General features: G+C 35.6%; 1 protein-coding gene across 1 annotated transcript; it reads left to right on the forward strand.

Annotated features, from left to right (window-relative positions):
• Positions 1–8,236: 8,236 nt before the first annotated feature.
• LOC128857562 (exocyst complex component 5-like) lies at positions 8,237–13,485 on the forward strand. Its single transcript, XM_054093314.1, has 2 exons — positions 8,237–8,420; positions 13,325–13,485. Exons 1-2 carry the CDS (start codon positions 8,237–8,239, stop codon positions 13,483–13,485), a joined length of 345 nt encoding a protein of 114 aa, XP_053949289.1.
• The last annotated feature ends 251 nt before the right edge of the window (positions 13,486–13,736 follow it).

Below are 13,736 nucleotides of genomic sequence, written 5' to 3' on the forward strand. Positions count from 1 at the left end.
AAATGCGAAATAAATCTATCGGCCGGTTGAATGAGTAAAAGCCAAATAAAATATCACAAGAACATAAATACAAAAATAGATAGCAAACGAATAATAGACAATGTGTTGAACAAATTTTTTCTAATATACAACCAAAAACAATAATAACATATAAATCTATTTATTACATATGTGTGCGAGTGCTTAGCATTTATACATCATCAACGAAAATTTATTCGAAACAAATAAATTGCCATCATTTGGAGGGGAAACAATAATTTTCAAGTGCTTACTACATCGAAATTGTGCAAGCCGCTCAACGCCGATCATAAAGCAAGTGATTACAGCATCAAAACACAAAAAAAAACATACTCAAAAATATTTGCAAGCATTTAAACCAAAAACAATAAGAATATTTGGAGGCATTGAAAAGTGTACTCTAACTAAATATATTTGTGTTCAAGTGTTTTTCTCTGTGTATGTGAGCGCATTAACGCTTCGCAACATATCCATATTGCATGACGATAGTTCTTCAAGTGTGCTGCAGCTTTTAGATAGACAACAAACGAGCGCGTGATTTAGTTTTGGCATCAAAAAGGTAAGTGGAAATGCATAGCCACATATAAAATTCCATCCAATGCACTAAATATGTGTGTGCGGTAGGATGATATGCACTTGTACAAATATAAATTATTTTGGAACATTGAAAATTTGTGTACTTGTATTTAAGCGTAAATGATTTTAGTTTTTGGTTTGCAATTTGTTAAACATACAGCAAATTGAGTTTTATAAATAGTTGTAAGAGCGATCGCTGTGTAGAATTAACTTATTTCAGATAAAAAAAATAAAAATAAATTGAGAAAAATAATCACAAAAATTTATATGGATACAAACAGAAATTGTTCTATTAAATTCTATGGGACTTCTACAAAGTTTCGGTTACGTTTCATTATAAAAAAAATTATTTTAATTATATAAAAGTATACAATCATTGCTCAAGAAAAGAAAACATGTTTTTTGAAATTTTCGTCATGGACATATGCATGAATATCAATTGAAAAAAGAATGTCAAGAGAATTCAAAAAAAAATTTGGTTTTATAACTGCCGTGGCCCAAAGATGTAAAGTGGGCTTTTTTGTTATAGAAATTGGACGCTTAAAGGAAAAAGGAATGTCAAGAGATTTAAAAACAAATTTTTTTTGTACAATACTTGCCAAAAATGTTAAATATATTTTTTGAAATTTTCGTCATTGACCCGCGTATACCAAGAAGAATGCCAGGGGAATTAAACAATTTTTTTTTTCATAATAATCTATGGCAAGAAGTGAGGTAAAATTTTTTTTTAATTTTCGGTCACCAATAACCGTAAAAATTTTCACAGGATTTATTTATTAAAACTAAATAGGGATACAAATTATTATGGACTGCTTTCACAATCATACGTTTACTAATAGAATAAAACTAACCAACCGCTTTTCAATTCAAAGTATCAATTTGACTATTTGTTGACTGTAGTTGGCCAATTTATATCCATTACTTGGTTAAGTTATAATTAAAAACAGCTGCAAATTATTTGGTGACATAGGGTGATATGATGAAGCAATAATTAAAGGTATGATTTGCACCCTGTGCCGGCCATCTTGAGCTAGTTGATAAATCCGTGATGTCCTCTTGGAAATGCCATTATTATTTCAGAGCAAATTCTAAAGAAAAAGAACTCAAAAGTATAAATGAAAATGAAAACTTTTGCTAAAAAAGTAAGCTGACAATACTGTTTTTATGGTGCCACAAAACGTGGCCAAAAAAGAGCCCTAAGTTAGTTCCTGTCGTTCACTTCATTGAAACAAGACGAAAAATTTACGTGTATCACTTTTCGGCGACGAATTTTGAGATCGGGCTAAATTGACTAGTGATGTTCTTCCGATGCTTGTTGAAATTTTGCATTGCTGAAATAAGGATGGTCCCTTTGGTTGACGCTTCTACGCACACAGCGTAAATATATTATATTTTTTTTATTTAAAAAGTGTAGTTTTGTTTCAACGAATTTTATTAAATCATAAACTGATTGTTGTTTGTTTTACCTGGAAAAAGAATTGACCCATCTTAAGGCATGACTTGTGAAACTGAATAAATTAAAATTCAATGTCCGTCAAATAGTTTGTGAGGGGCGGATTAAAAAAGTTGGAAGACCCAACCAAAACAATTATTTGAGCTTGGAACGATATGGCAAAGGCAGTATCCAAAATTTGTATATAAACCTTCTGAGAATGGGAAGAACATATTTCTTGTGGAAACTTAAGCTAGGTTAGGTTTGGCAGCCGCATCGCACATAGAGACAGTGATACCACTTAGACCACGAAATGGGTCTGTATTGAGCCGCAGCGGTTGGGCTACATTTTCCCTTCCAGATTGAACCGTACTGAGCTTTGGACAAAGCGCAAAAGGTTAGTGATACCTAAAGTGAATAGATTATCTATATTTATCAAGAAGTGCGATCTTAAATATCGGTTCCTGCTTCTGGCTAGAGCCGGGCATGTGCAAAAAAGGTGTTGAATTTTTTCCAACTCCTCCTCCATTCTCCTTGCGTGATTTCCTATAAGACTATGTCCTGCGAGGGCCCCTACTAAGGTCCTAATTTGAAGTCTACTCAATTTTATAATATTTTTGGACAGACTTAGATGTAGCCTTGGCCATGTTTGCCTGGCAATTTTACAGGTATTGGCACTAATCTATCTTTGATTTGCAGAACTGATTAGGGCGTATATTACAAGAAGCTTACAAGTTGCAAGAGGTACCCCCATAAAATTATTTATGTTTGGCATACAGGTACATGTTCTCTTGCAAGTTGGTCAGCCCTACAGCTCTCTGGTGTAACTCTGCGGTCTGATGGAACCCATCATAAGATAATACGATATTATTAAGTCATCTCATTAAGATATGGGCGACACTGTAAGACACTCCTTAATCTGTTGGTGATATTCTGTTTATCTCTAACCATCTTAGAGCTTCATGAATAATGTTTATTTCCGTTTGAAAAGCACTACACTGATCCGGTCATTTACAGGATTCACTGATAAAAAGCTCTTCGCAATATAACCCTGATTCTACACTGGTGTCCAATTTAGATCCATCCGTGTAGATCTTAACGGGTGTGTTGGGTGATGGATCTTCTTCAAGCTATTCCAATCTAAAAGTGATTTTCATTGAGAAATTCCATTCAAATTATAGAATGGGAGGGTGATAATCACAACACTGGGTATATCCGTATAGGAGTCGAAGATGGTTGAACGTCCATATGTGACAGTCTTCCATTGTGAGCTTGCTCTGAGCCCTAAAGCGTTATTGGGCGCTGAGTATTTGCAGAAGAGATCCAGGGGTGGCAGATGCAATATAACGACCAAAGCCATGGATGGCAAGGTCTTCATGACGCCACATATTGCTAATTCCTCTGATCTCTGCACCTTATTCAATAAATTAGAATTAGGTTTTTTTTTTGCATAGCACACCACCAGACAACATTTCCATATAGAAGAATGGGTGTGATGACAGCAGTGTAAGGCCAATCAGGCACCTTAGCGCTAGGCTCGTTTTCCTAACTCTTTCTAAGATGTTTGATTTCCAAGTCAATTTCCTATTATGGTTAATTCCAAGTACTTGGTTCCTCCGAAATCACCACACTTTTCTGCTCACCTATAAAGTATATTTAGAGCATTTTGTACTCGGTCTTTTAATGTAGAGACAGCAATAACAACATCATCGGCGTAAGCTATCACGTTAAAATTCACCCATTCCAGTATTAAAGAAGTTTATTTACAACTGCGTTCCATAAAAACGGTGTACCTCTCTCCTGAGTACCGATTCTTCTAGATTCGCTTCAATGATTCTGCTATGTAACATTTTGCCAAAGAAGCCTACCAAGCCCGGTTCTACCCCAAGATCAGTGAGTACTGCGGTGATTGTTTCCCCTTCAATGCTGTTAAAGGCTCCTTCAATATCAATACAAGCAGGTAGAGCAAATTCTTGTTTATGCAATGAACTCTCTGCGATGTAAATAAGGTTATGTAGAGATGTCTCTCCCGATTTTCCTTTCGTATAGGCATGCCGCCGTAGCCGAATGGGTTGGTGCGTGATTACCATTCGGAATTCACAGAGAGGTCGTTGGTTCGAATCTCGGTGAAAGCAAAATTAATAGAAACATTTTTCTAATAGCGGTCGCCCCTCGGCAGGCAATGGCAAACCTCCGAGTTTATTTCTGCCATGAAAAAGCTCCTTATAAAAATATCTGCCGTTCGGAGTCGGCTTGAAACTGTAGGTCCCTCCATTTGTGGAACAACATCAAGACGCGCACCACAAATAGGGGGAGGAGCTCTGCCAAACACCTAACAGAAGTGTACGCGCCAATTATTTATTTTATTTTTTTATTTATAGACATGTTGTGATGTAGAAATAAGATTTTTATTTATAGTTAGGCTTAAGTGAAATTCCATCAAACTTGCTTAAGATATAGGTGGCCAAAGCTTTTCCACGATGTACCGGAAGTTGCGGAAATTGTTAAAATCCAACGATCAAGTTGAAACTACTAAGTTACGGTGTACTTTATTTCTTTATGGTTTCGGTTAACCCAATCGATTGTCAAACTACGAGATTTTTGATATCATAATTCTTTCTGAAAAAAGCATAGTAAACTTGGGAAACATTACTAAATTAAAGCCTTACAAACAAAAATACGATAAAATATTGTATATACAGAACTTGGTAACTAGGCACTTGTAGATATGCATGCATTGCCAATATATAAAGTAGTATATGTGACAAATTTATGGGAATAGTTGTGTTAAAGAATGAATAATTAAGTACTATTTTTGAAATATCATATATTTATTTTATGGTTTACATTAGACCGACCTCTTTTCAATTTTTAACCATCTTTTTAGAAAGGCGATAAACCTATCACAATTTTTTGCTTACTTCTAAATTGCTTCAATGAATTAGGCTGCATGGGAAATCAGTTGTCAAACTCTACACAACCTTTTATAATTGAGCCATGGATTACTATAAAAAAATATTTTTCAATTCTCTTGATATTCTTCTTTCATTTATGTCTATGCGATATAATTTTATAGAAATTGCAAAACTTTTCTACGTGATGGTGATGGTGATGGTGATGGTGATGGTGAAAAACTAAAAAACACCTATTCGAGTTATAGTATTGCGTGCCGATTTTATCATGTATGAGAAAAAAGGTTCAAATTTGTCGCACTGTGTTATTGGAAGATTTCAATTACCTATAGAATATTTATGAATGAAATATATAAGATGGGCCACATAAAATTTGCTTTTTGAATCGGCTATAAAAAAAAAACTAATCAATACTTTTTTCATTTTTTTTTTTTTTTTTTTTTGAAGATTGAACATTGTCATTTATGAATAAAAAATAATATCGTTCAAATAACTGCCACGACTGGCTTTACAGTAGGCTATAGGATCAACCCAATTTTTAAACACATTTTCGATTGTTTGGGTTCCAATTTCATGAATGGCAACCTCGATTTCGTGTTTTAAAGCATCAATCGTCTCTGGATGATTCATAAAGCATTTGTCCTTAACGGCTTCCCACAAAAAAATAGTCTAACGGGCTTAAATCACAGCTCCGAGGCGGCCAATCGATATCGGAATTCAAAAACGGTAGCCAAAAGTTCGAGTGTAACTTTGGCAGTGTGACAAGTTGCACCGTCCTTAGGTCAAATAGACCCCGTTTTCATTGCTGTACCGACATTTTCGACAATTGGGTTCTTTTAACGGAAATACCACCATAATAGAATCGATGAATGTCGACCGAAATTGGTCACAATTGGCTTTTACAGCATACATACCCAAACACTTTTCATATATTCAGCCATATAGCCTGTGGATTTGAGCTTATTGAAGGGGAACTTTAAAATATGTCGTGAATTTTCTTTGACGACAAATACCAAACTGTCTCAGAAATGTTTTCAATACAAAATCGCATCTGTCTAATGACATTAGAGACACACTCAAACATGGTACCCATTAACTCGTGAGTCACTGAATCACGTCTTGCGATTTAGTATTTTCTGATATATCTTAAGCCTTCTGACAAAGCCTCCCAAGGCGAAGTGATGGCTTGCTGTTCAGAAGTCAAAAATCGCCATCCAATTTTTTTATATATGTATCTATAATTCGCATATTATCCAAACGATTAGCCGAGCTCCTGCTGCGATTTGTGGTGTTTGTCGTGATGTTGTACCACAAATGGAGATACCTTCAGTTTTATGCCACCTCCTAACGGCAGATAGTTTTTCATCATAAATATTTTCGCCGTAGAAGGGCACTGGGAGATTTGTCGTTGTCATTGAGGGGCAACTGCTATTAGAAAAAAATCGTTTATATCATTTATCTCTATCCATAGTGGTTAGCGAACCAGCGCCCTATTGAATGCTAGTGACGCAGACGCCCATGATGCTATGAAGTTTATACTGCAAAAGGTGTCCCGAGATATCCAATCCTTTATTTGTGTATAGCGAAAGTATATAGCATATCCCTTGCGCTTGTTTTGGGTTTAGTTTCGTCCCCGTCGACCCGCGGTAAATTAGAAACACTTCAAAATTTCCTAAGTAACAGTTCGCAAGTGCCAAAGGAGGAATTAGCTTTGACGTACCTTTCCTTGCAAGCCCATCTAATATGCAGTTTTTCTCTATGTCCCGGTAAATAAGGAAACAAGTAAGATGGAACCTATTCTGCGTGGTTATCTCCTGCACTGGATGGCGGTAATTCATTACAAGTTTAGCATTGAAAGTGGTAGAGTCCACAATTTCAAATAACTGGTTATTAATAAATATAAAGAAGTATCATTCTTGATTCTTCAGCCTGTAAAATGCTGCAGTGACTGTTTTATCGAAATGGAAGTCTTAAGGGTGGGTTTCAAGAGGCAGCATTATTTCTACTTTGCCTTCAATCTTAGAGCCAATGTGCCATGTGGAGTGCAGTGATTACTCCTCTATATTTTTCTGATTGGGATTTTGCGTCAAAATTTCTCTCCAATCTGTGTTTTGTCCAGGAGAAAGCCTTAGATTTTTGAGACCTTCCCAGGATGCTTCTCTTAAGCGTAGGATGCCTGATGCTACTAACTGTTATTCTCAAAGGTCCCAGTCCAGGATATTTAATAGTATGCATATATCAAAGATTAGTTTAGAGCAACCTACTTGGGAAGACCAAATTAGATTTTTTGGTTAACCATACTACACCATATCATGTATGCACCCCATTGCTTGTAAATCGTTATGGCAAATTCCCATATTCGCTCAAAAAACCATGAAATGGAACTCAATTTTAGTGGGTAATTACTAATGTGTGACGTGCATCGCTCAGCATCATCGTCTGAAAGGTACTTAAATTTTATGAGTCTAAACTTGTCTACAGCTACCGCTATTACATTGAAAATCAGTCTCAAAAGCGTACCAATATCAGAACGAGGATTAAAGTGACTTCGCAGGATGATTCAAGATACTAAATTAGGCGAAACTCAATTGGCTTCTTTTTCTCGCAGAGTAAAACTTTGCTTTTTTATTTGACCTTGCAAGAAACACCTTTTCGATTTTCTAAACGGTTTGAGGTTAGATTATGATTTTGAAGACTAGGCTGATTTACATTTCAGACCGAAATACTCAAAATTGATTTGATCAAGATGAAGAAATTAACGATGTTATAACTTACTACTGACACATACATGTGTATTTATATACTTGTGTATCATTTGTATATAGTTTAGATAAAAAAAAACTACCTAAAGTGTTACATTTATATTATATATACGGTTTTTCAGTAAGAGCGCTTCAACTTTTGAACTTTTTTGAATAAAACACAAACGGTTTGACTTTTTTAACTAATTTTTTTTTTTTATTATCGAGTTTGAACATATACATTTAAGTATGAAATTCGATTTCTTTTGATGACCACCGCGTGCACGTTTTACGAAGTCCAATCGTTGAACCCAATACATATTTTTTCTATTTTTATTTTGCATATTTGAGTTATCAACAAATTTTTTGCTAGTCAATATTTTTCCAAAAACTAATTGTACAGATGTTTCTGGAACCGTTACTCATGTACATTAAATGAAAACATAGAGTGATAGGTATATTCAAGTAGTGGAGATAATTCTGGTATAAGAGGTAGTGCCTCGCTCTGAAAAGATAGTCGAGTATCGACCGGATTTGGAAGATAGTCGATTAGAGACATGACACTTCTACGTTTAGCTTTGTTGGGTGTTTTATTTGTGGTGATCACAAATTTGCCCGAATCGAAGGCCGCAACCACTAATTCAACTGCAACGACGACAACAACTACAACTACAACAACAGCTGCAACTACCACTACAACAACAGTTGCTTCAAGTAGTAATAGTAATGCCGCTGCAAGACGTAGAAAACGTGCCGCAAGGAGAAGAAGAAGACTAGCGCGTGAAAGAAGAAGACAACATGCCGCAAGGAGAAAAGCAAGACGTGCTGAAAGGAGACAAAGGCGAGAAAATAGGAGGCTCAGAAACAGACTTAATAGGACCGGGTAATACAACCGGATAATTAATAACTACACATGTATTTACATACAGAATAAAAAGCATGTAGCAAATCTTAATAAAAACGCAAGATTTTTAATTTTTTTTTTAAATTGGTTTTTCAAAACGTGCAAATTCTCATAATAAAATTGCTGTGAGATTCGTATTTTGGTAAATAAGTTCGAGTACAGGTTGAAAACGTGAAATAATGCAAGCGACTCAAATACTCGCAGAGTGAATATGACATGCCAGGAAGTACTACTCTGGGTTCTCTTCTTCTTCTTAATTGGCGCGATAGCCGCTTACGCGATTTTGGTCGAGTTTAGCAAAGCGCGCCAGTCGTTTCTTTCTCGTACTAACCGGCGCCAATTGCACGCACCAAGTGAAACCAAGTCCTTCTCCACCAGATATTTCCAACGCAAAGGAGCCGTTCCTCTTCCTCTGCTACCACCAGCTGGTACCGCATCGAACACTTTCAGAACTGGAGCGTTTGCATCCAATAGGACGATATTACCCAGCCAAGGAAGCCACTGAATCTTTATTTGCTGCGGTCTGTCTATGCCGTCGTTAAGATCATACAGCTCATCGTTCCATCGCCTACGATATTCGCCGTCACCGACGTGGAAAGGTCTAAAAATCTTCCGCAGAATCTTTCCCTCAAACATTCCAAGGGTCGCTTCATGGGATGTTGTCATAGTCCAAGCCTCTGCGCCATACGTTAAGACGGGCACGATGAGAGTCTTGTAAAGTGTTAGTTTTGTTCATCGAGAGGGGAATTTACTACTCAATTTCCTACTTAGTCCAAACTAGCACTTGCTGGAAAGGTTCTTATCGGCCCAGATAAACGAAGTATCTTACAATATTGAAATCATAACGATCAACAGTGACGTGGGTGCGAGTGCGCTGACTGCTGGTTTGATGACTCTTTCACCACCAGACTCATTTGCTTTGCTTCTTTATCCAGTTTGGAAAGGTCAAATTAACAGCACGGTTGTTAAGGCTAATGATGTCAATATCATCGGCATACGCCAAAAATTGTACGCTTTTATAAAAAATTGTGCCTGAGCTATTGAGTTCTGCGGCTCGCACGATCTTTTCCAACATCAGTCAGAAACCTCGTTTGGTTTTACACGACTCGGAGAGATTATTCGCAATTCTGTCGGCGCTGCTGATATTGAGCAGCGTCATTTCACATAGAAGTAATATATTAGTTTTACAGAGATACCAAATTCAGGCATCGCGGCATATAGGCAACTCCTTTTCGTATTGTCGAATGGGATGTTTCTGCTTTAATGGGTCTTTTCCAAGACTTGGCTTATTGTGAATATCTCAGCCCACTAAATTAGGGTACATTAAAGTGCATATTTGGAAGTGCCTCAAAAACCTGGTTGGTATTTTAAAAGTATTTTTTTGACAGGATTTAAAAGTTTGATTTGTATGATTTTGTTTAAAACATAAACAATTCTGAAAAAACAGTTTAGCTCGGGAAAGCATTAAAAATATTTAAAAAATCAAGATTTTTTTGTTCAAAATCAGCTTTATTCATCAAAGTAATTTTCATCAATTTCTCGCCACGTGAAATACTACTCCTATCTGGATATACGGCTAAAAATACAAATCTTCAGCTCATACAGCGAACACAATCCAAAATATCACGAAATATAACAAATGCTGGTTGGTTTATTTCCAATGAAGCCATACATCGTGGCTTAAACATAGACACTATTCAAGAAACAATCACTAAATGTAGCACTAAGCATATCCAGCGACTGTCAGTCCACCAAAACGAACAAATACGTAAAATAGTACCGGTAGAAAATATTAACAAAGATTAAAGCGACTCACACCGGCTGATCTAACTATAAGAATTCAGTTTAATTACAAAACAAAACAAAAAACAAAAAAAATAATATATTAATTATAACAGATTCTTCTTACATTGGTAAAACAACATAATAGACCCTAATTGTACAAAAATTACATATTGTTAATATATCACATCCTGTAATTAATTTAATAAAGGGGAGATATAAAAAGAAAAAAAAAAGAAATCTCGTAAACGGATATCGCGCCAATCAAGAAGAAGAAGAAAATTTCCATCAATAACAATACTGTCCTTCCGGAATTGTTTTGTCATTTCAGTATAACCTTTGTAGAACAATTTATCTTGTGCCTCAAAATATACCTCAGTTTCAGCGATGAACTCTTCATTCGAGCAAAATTTCTTAGCGGTTAGTATATTTTTTAAATCTGCAGCCAGTAATCGCTGAGAGCCAAATCTGGTGAATACGGTGGATGTTGGAGCAATTCGAAGTTCAGTTCATGTAGCTTTGATTGACTTGTGACACGGCGTGTTGCCCTGTTTTTGGTCAACAGTGAGTAAACGCGACATCCACTTTGAACAAAGCTTTCTCATAGTGAAATAATTATCTATACTATAAAGGTGAATGTCTGTACTTTGTCCGCGCATCATTACGATACGACAACACCAAATGACGTAAAAATGTTTATACATTTATATTTTCACCCAATGAAGGTTATAGGCATGTTTTTATGATGGAACTCCCTTCCCACAGCCCCGAGGCCTTGCCACCACTCTCATTCGTCACTAATAATCGAATATTTGCTTAAATTTAATCTAAACAATCTTAGTTTTTCCTGTTTCCCACTATTTATAGCACACTCTAGACTTCATAATCCGCATAAGCTGTTCAACTATGACCCAAGTGCAAAGTTCAAAAACGGTTTGAGATAGAAAATTAATAAAAATAATTTTGCTTGATATTTTTCTGATTGGTTGTTTTGATTTTATTCAACGAGGCTTAGCAACGGACCCCGGGTATTGTAATATTATGGTTATTAATAAAAAATTATTTTCTATGAAATTATTGTTTGTAATTCTTTTATCTACATATCCTAAATCCCTCAAAACTACTCCTACGCGAGCGGGGCCGAGGGTTAAAGCTAGTAGAATATAAAGCTAAGAAGTTTTTTTTTTGATATCTTTAGGATATCTGCTAACTCACGCAACTTTAGTTTTCGATATCATTCATTTCAACGATTTTGTGGATTTTTTTAATGTTTTTTGGTGTTATCGCCTCATTTGGACGTCCACTGCGTTGTGCCCCATCGGTGAATCTACAACCACGTTTGATAAAACCAAAGTTCATTTAAACAGGTAGCAGGAGTAGAATAACTAATTTGAATTTTCTTTCTATTTATTTGGTCGCGAAATTGTACAATATCGACTGAATAGGATGGCTGATCGAAAATATTTAATGAGCTTTTGGACAAAAAAAAAAATGGTAGTCCTGGGAAATGGTGTGGAATATTGGTGTAAAATCCTTGGGATGCTTTCAAACAAATCTGGCCTCTCGGCAAACTTCCTCTCTCAAACCAAATTAAGTTCAGGAAATATTTGTTATTTACCGTCTGAAGTATGAGAAATCATCCGATGATACTTTGAATACTGAATTATTTTTTTGAACATTACACAAAATCATCAATAATAAAGGAAGTTTAACTTAAAAATAAAATTAATTTGGCCATTAGGAGAATGAAGGTATAAATTGAGGCAATGTATTGTAGTATTTTTGAAATATAGTATTTTTTAGATTGCTCTAAAAAGCGATATTCACCGTATTGAAAAAATGTTGGCAACCTTGTGATTTTCACATTACAATAATTTACGAAATTATAATTTACAAAAAAACAAACAACCGGAAAACATTTTTGTTCGCTTTTAATCACGCCTGAGATAAGCAATTTCTACAAATTTGAGTAAAAACATGAATTGTACACAAAATTATAAATAAAATACCAAAATGTTGTCAGTACCGTAAGCTAGAAAAAGTTCATTCAGTAGACCTCTCACAGCTTTCAAAAAAATGGCGATAAAAACCCTAATCGTGTTTCTTTTATGTTCTGTTTTTCTATTTGATGTGAAGTTGCCTGTCTCCCATCGGTCGTGTCCCCAAGTGGTGGATAGGGGAACGCTCGGCAGATATGCAGGGTAGGTGGGGAATAAAATATCACATACAGAACAAAATAGGCAACACTTGCTTGGAGGTGTAGGTAGTTTCTTTAACCATCACCAAGCTAGGATAGGCAGGCTAGCAACCTACTTATTCGAATCTTAATTGCTAACGAATCGTCAAATTCACAGACCGCCCGGTGCTCCACAAGGAGTTAAAGAAAAACGTATATACAATTTGTATTTGGTCACGTATTACATTTGAGATTTTGAAAGTCTATGTTTTTGATGCTTACTGATTTCTCTGAAAGAATTCTCAAACAAATCTTGAAAACCGATTTTATCAAAATGTCGGAATGATTGATGGTACGATTTCCTTATTGACACATTCATAATTATTTACATATTAATATATGTACGTAGCTCAGACAAAACCAATTTTAATGTGAAAAATTGAAATACGTATGAATATAGGTTTCAGACACTTTATTTCCGTGTTGTTTATTTAAGTTATCAACAAATTGTTCGATTGTCAACATTTTTCCAATAATTAATTATACAGATGTTTCTGAAACCTATACAAGTTACAATACCAAGTACATTTTATGCAAACATAGAGTGATAGGTACATTAAAGTAGTGGAGATAATTCTAGTATAAAAGACATAGTGCCTCGCTCTGAAAACATAGTCGAATATTGACCGGATTTGGAAGATAGTCGATTAGAGACATGACACTTCTACGCTTAGCTTTGTTGGGTGTTTTATTTGTGGTGATCACAAATTTGCCCGAATCCAGGGCCCAAACCACTAATTCAACTTCAACGACGAACTCAACAACAACATCAACAACGACAACAACAGCTTCAACTACCACTACAACAGCAGTTGCTTCAAGTAGTAATAGTAATGCCGCCGCAAGACGTAGAAGACGTGCCGCAAGGAGAAGAAGAAGACTAGCGCGTGCAAGAAGAAGAAGACATGCCGCAAGGAGAAAAGCAAGACGTGCTGAAAGAAGACAAAGGCGACGAAATAGGAGGCTCAGAAACAGGCTTAACAGGACCGGGTAATACAACCGGATAATTAATAACTACACATGTATTTACATACAGAATAAAAAGCATGTAGCAAATGTTAATAAAAACGCAAGATTTTTAAAATTCAAGTATTTTGTTAGAAATTTTAACATAAGGTGGTATGCAGAAAAAATA

This window comes from Anastrepha ludens, chromosome 3, assembly GCF_028408465.1.
Source record: "Anastrepha ludens isolate Willacy chromosome 3, idAnaLude1.1, whole genome shotgun sequence".
Taxonomy (NCBI): Eukaryota; Metazoa; Arthropoda; class Insecta; order Diptera; family Tephritidae; genus Anastrepha; species Anastrepha ludens.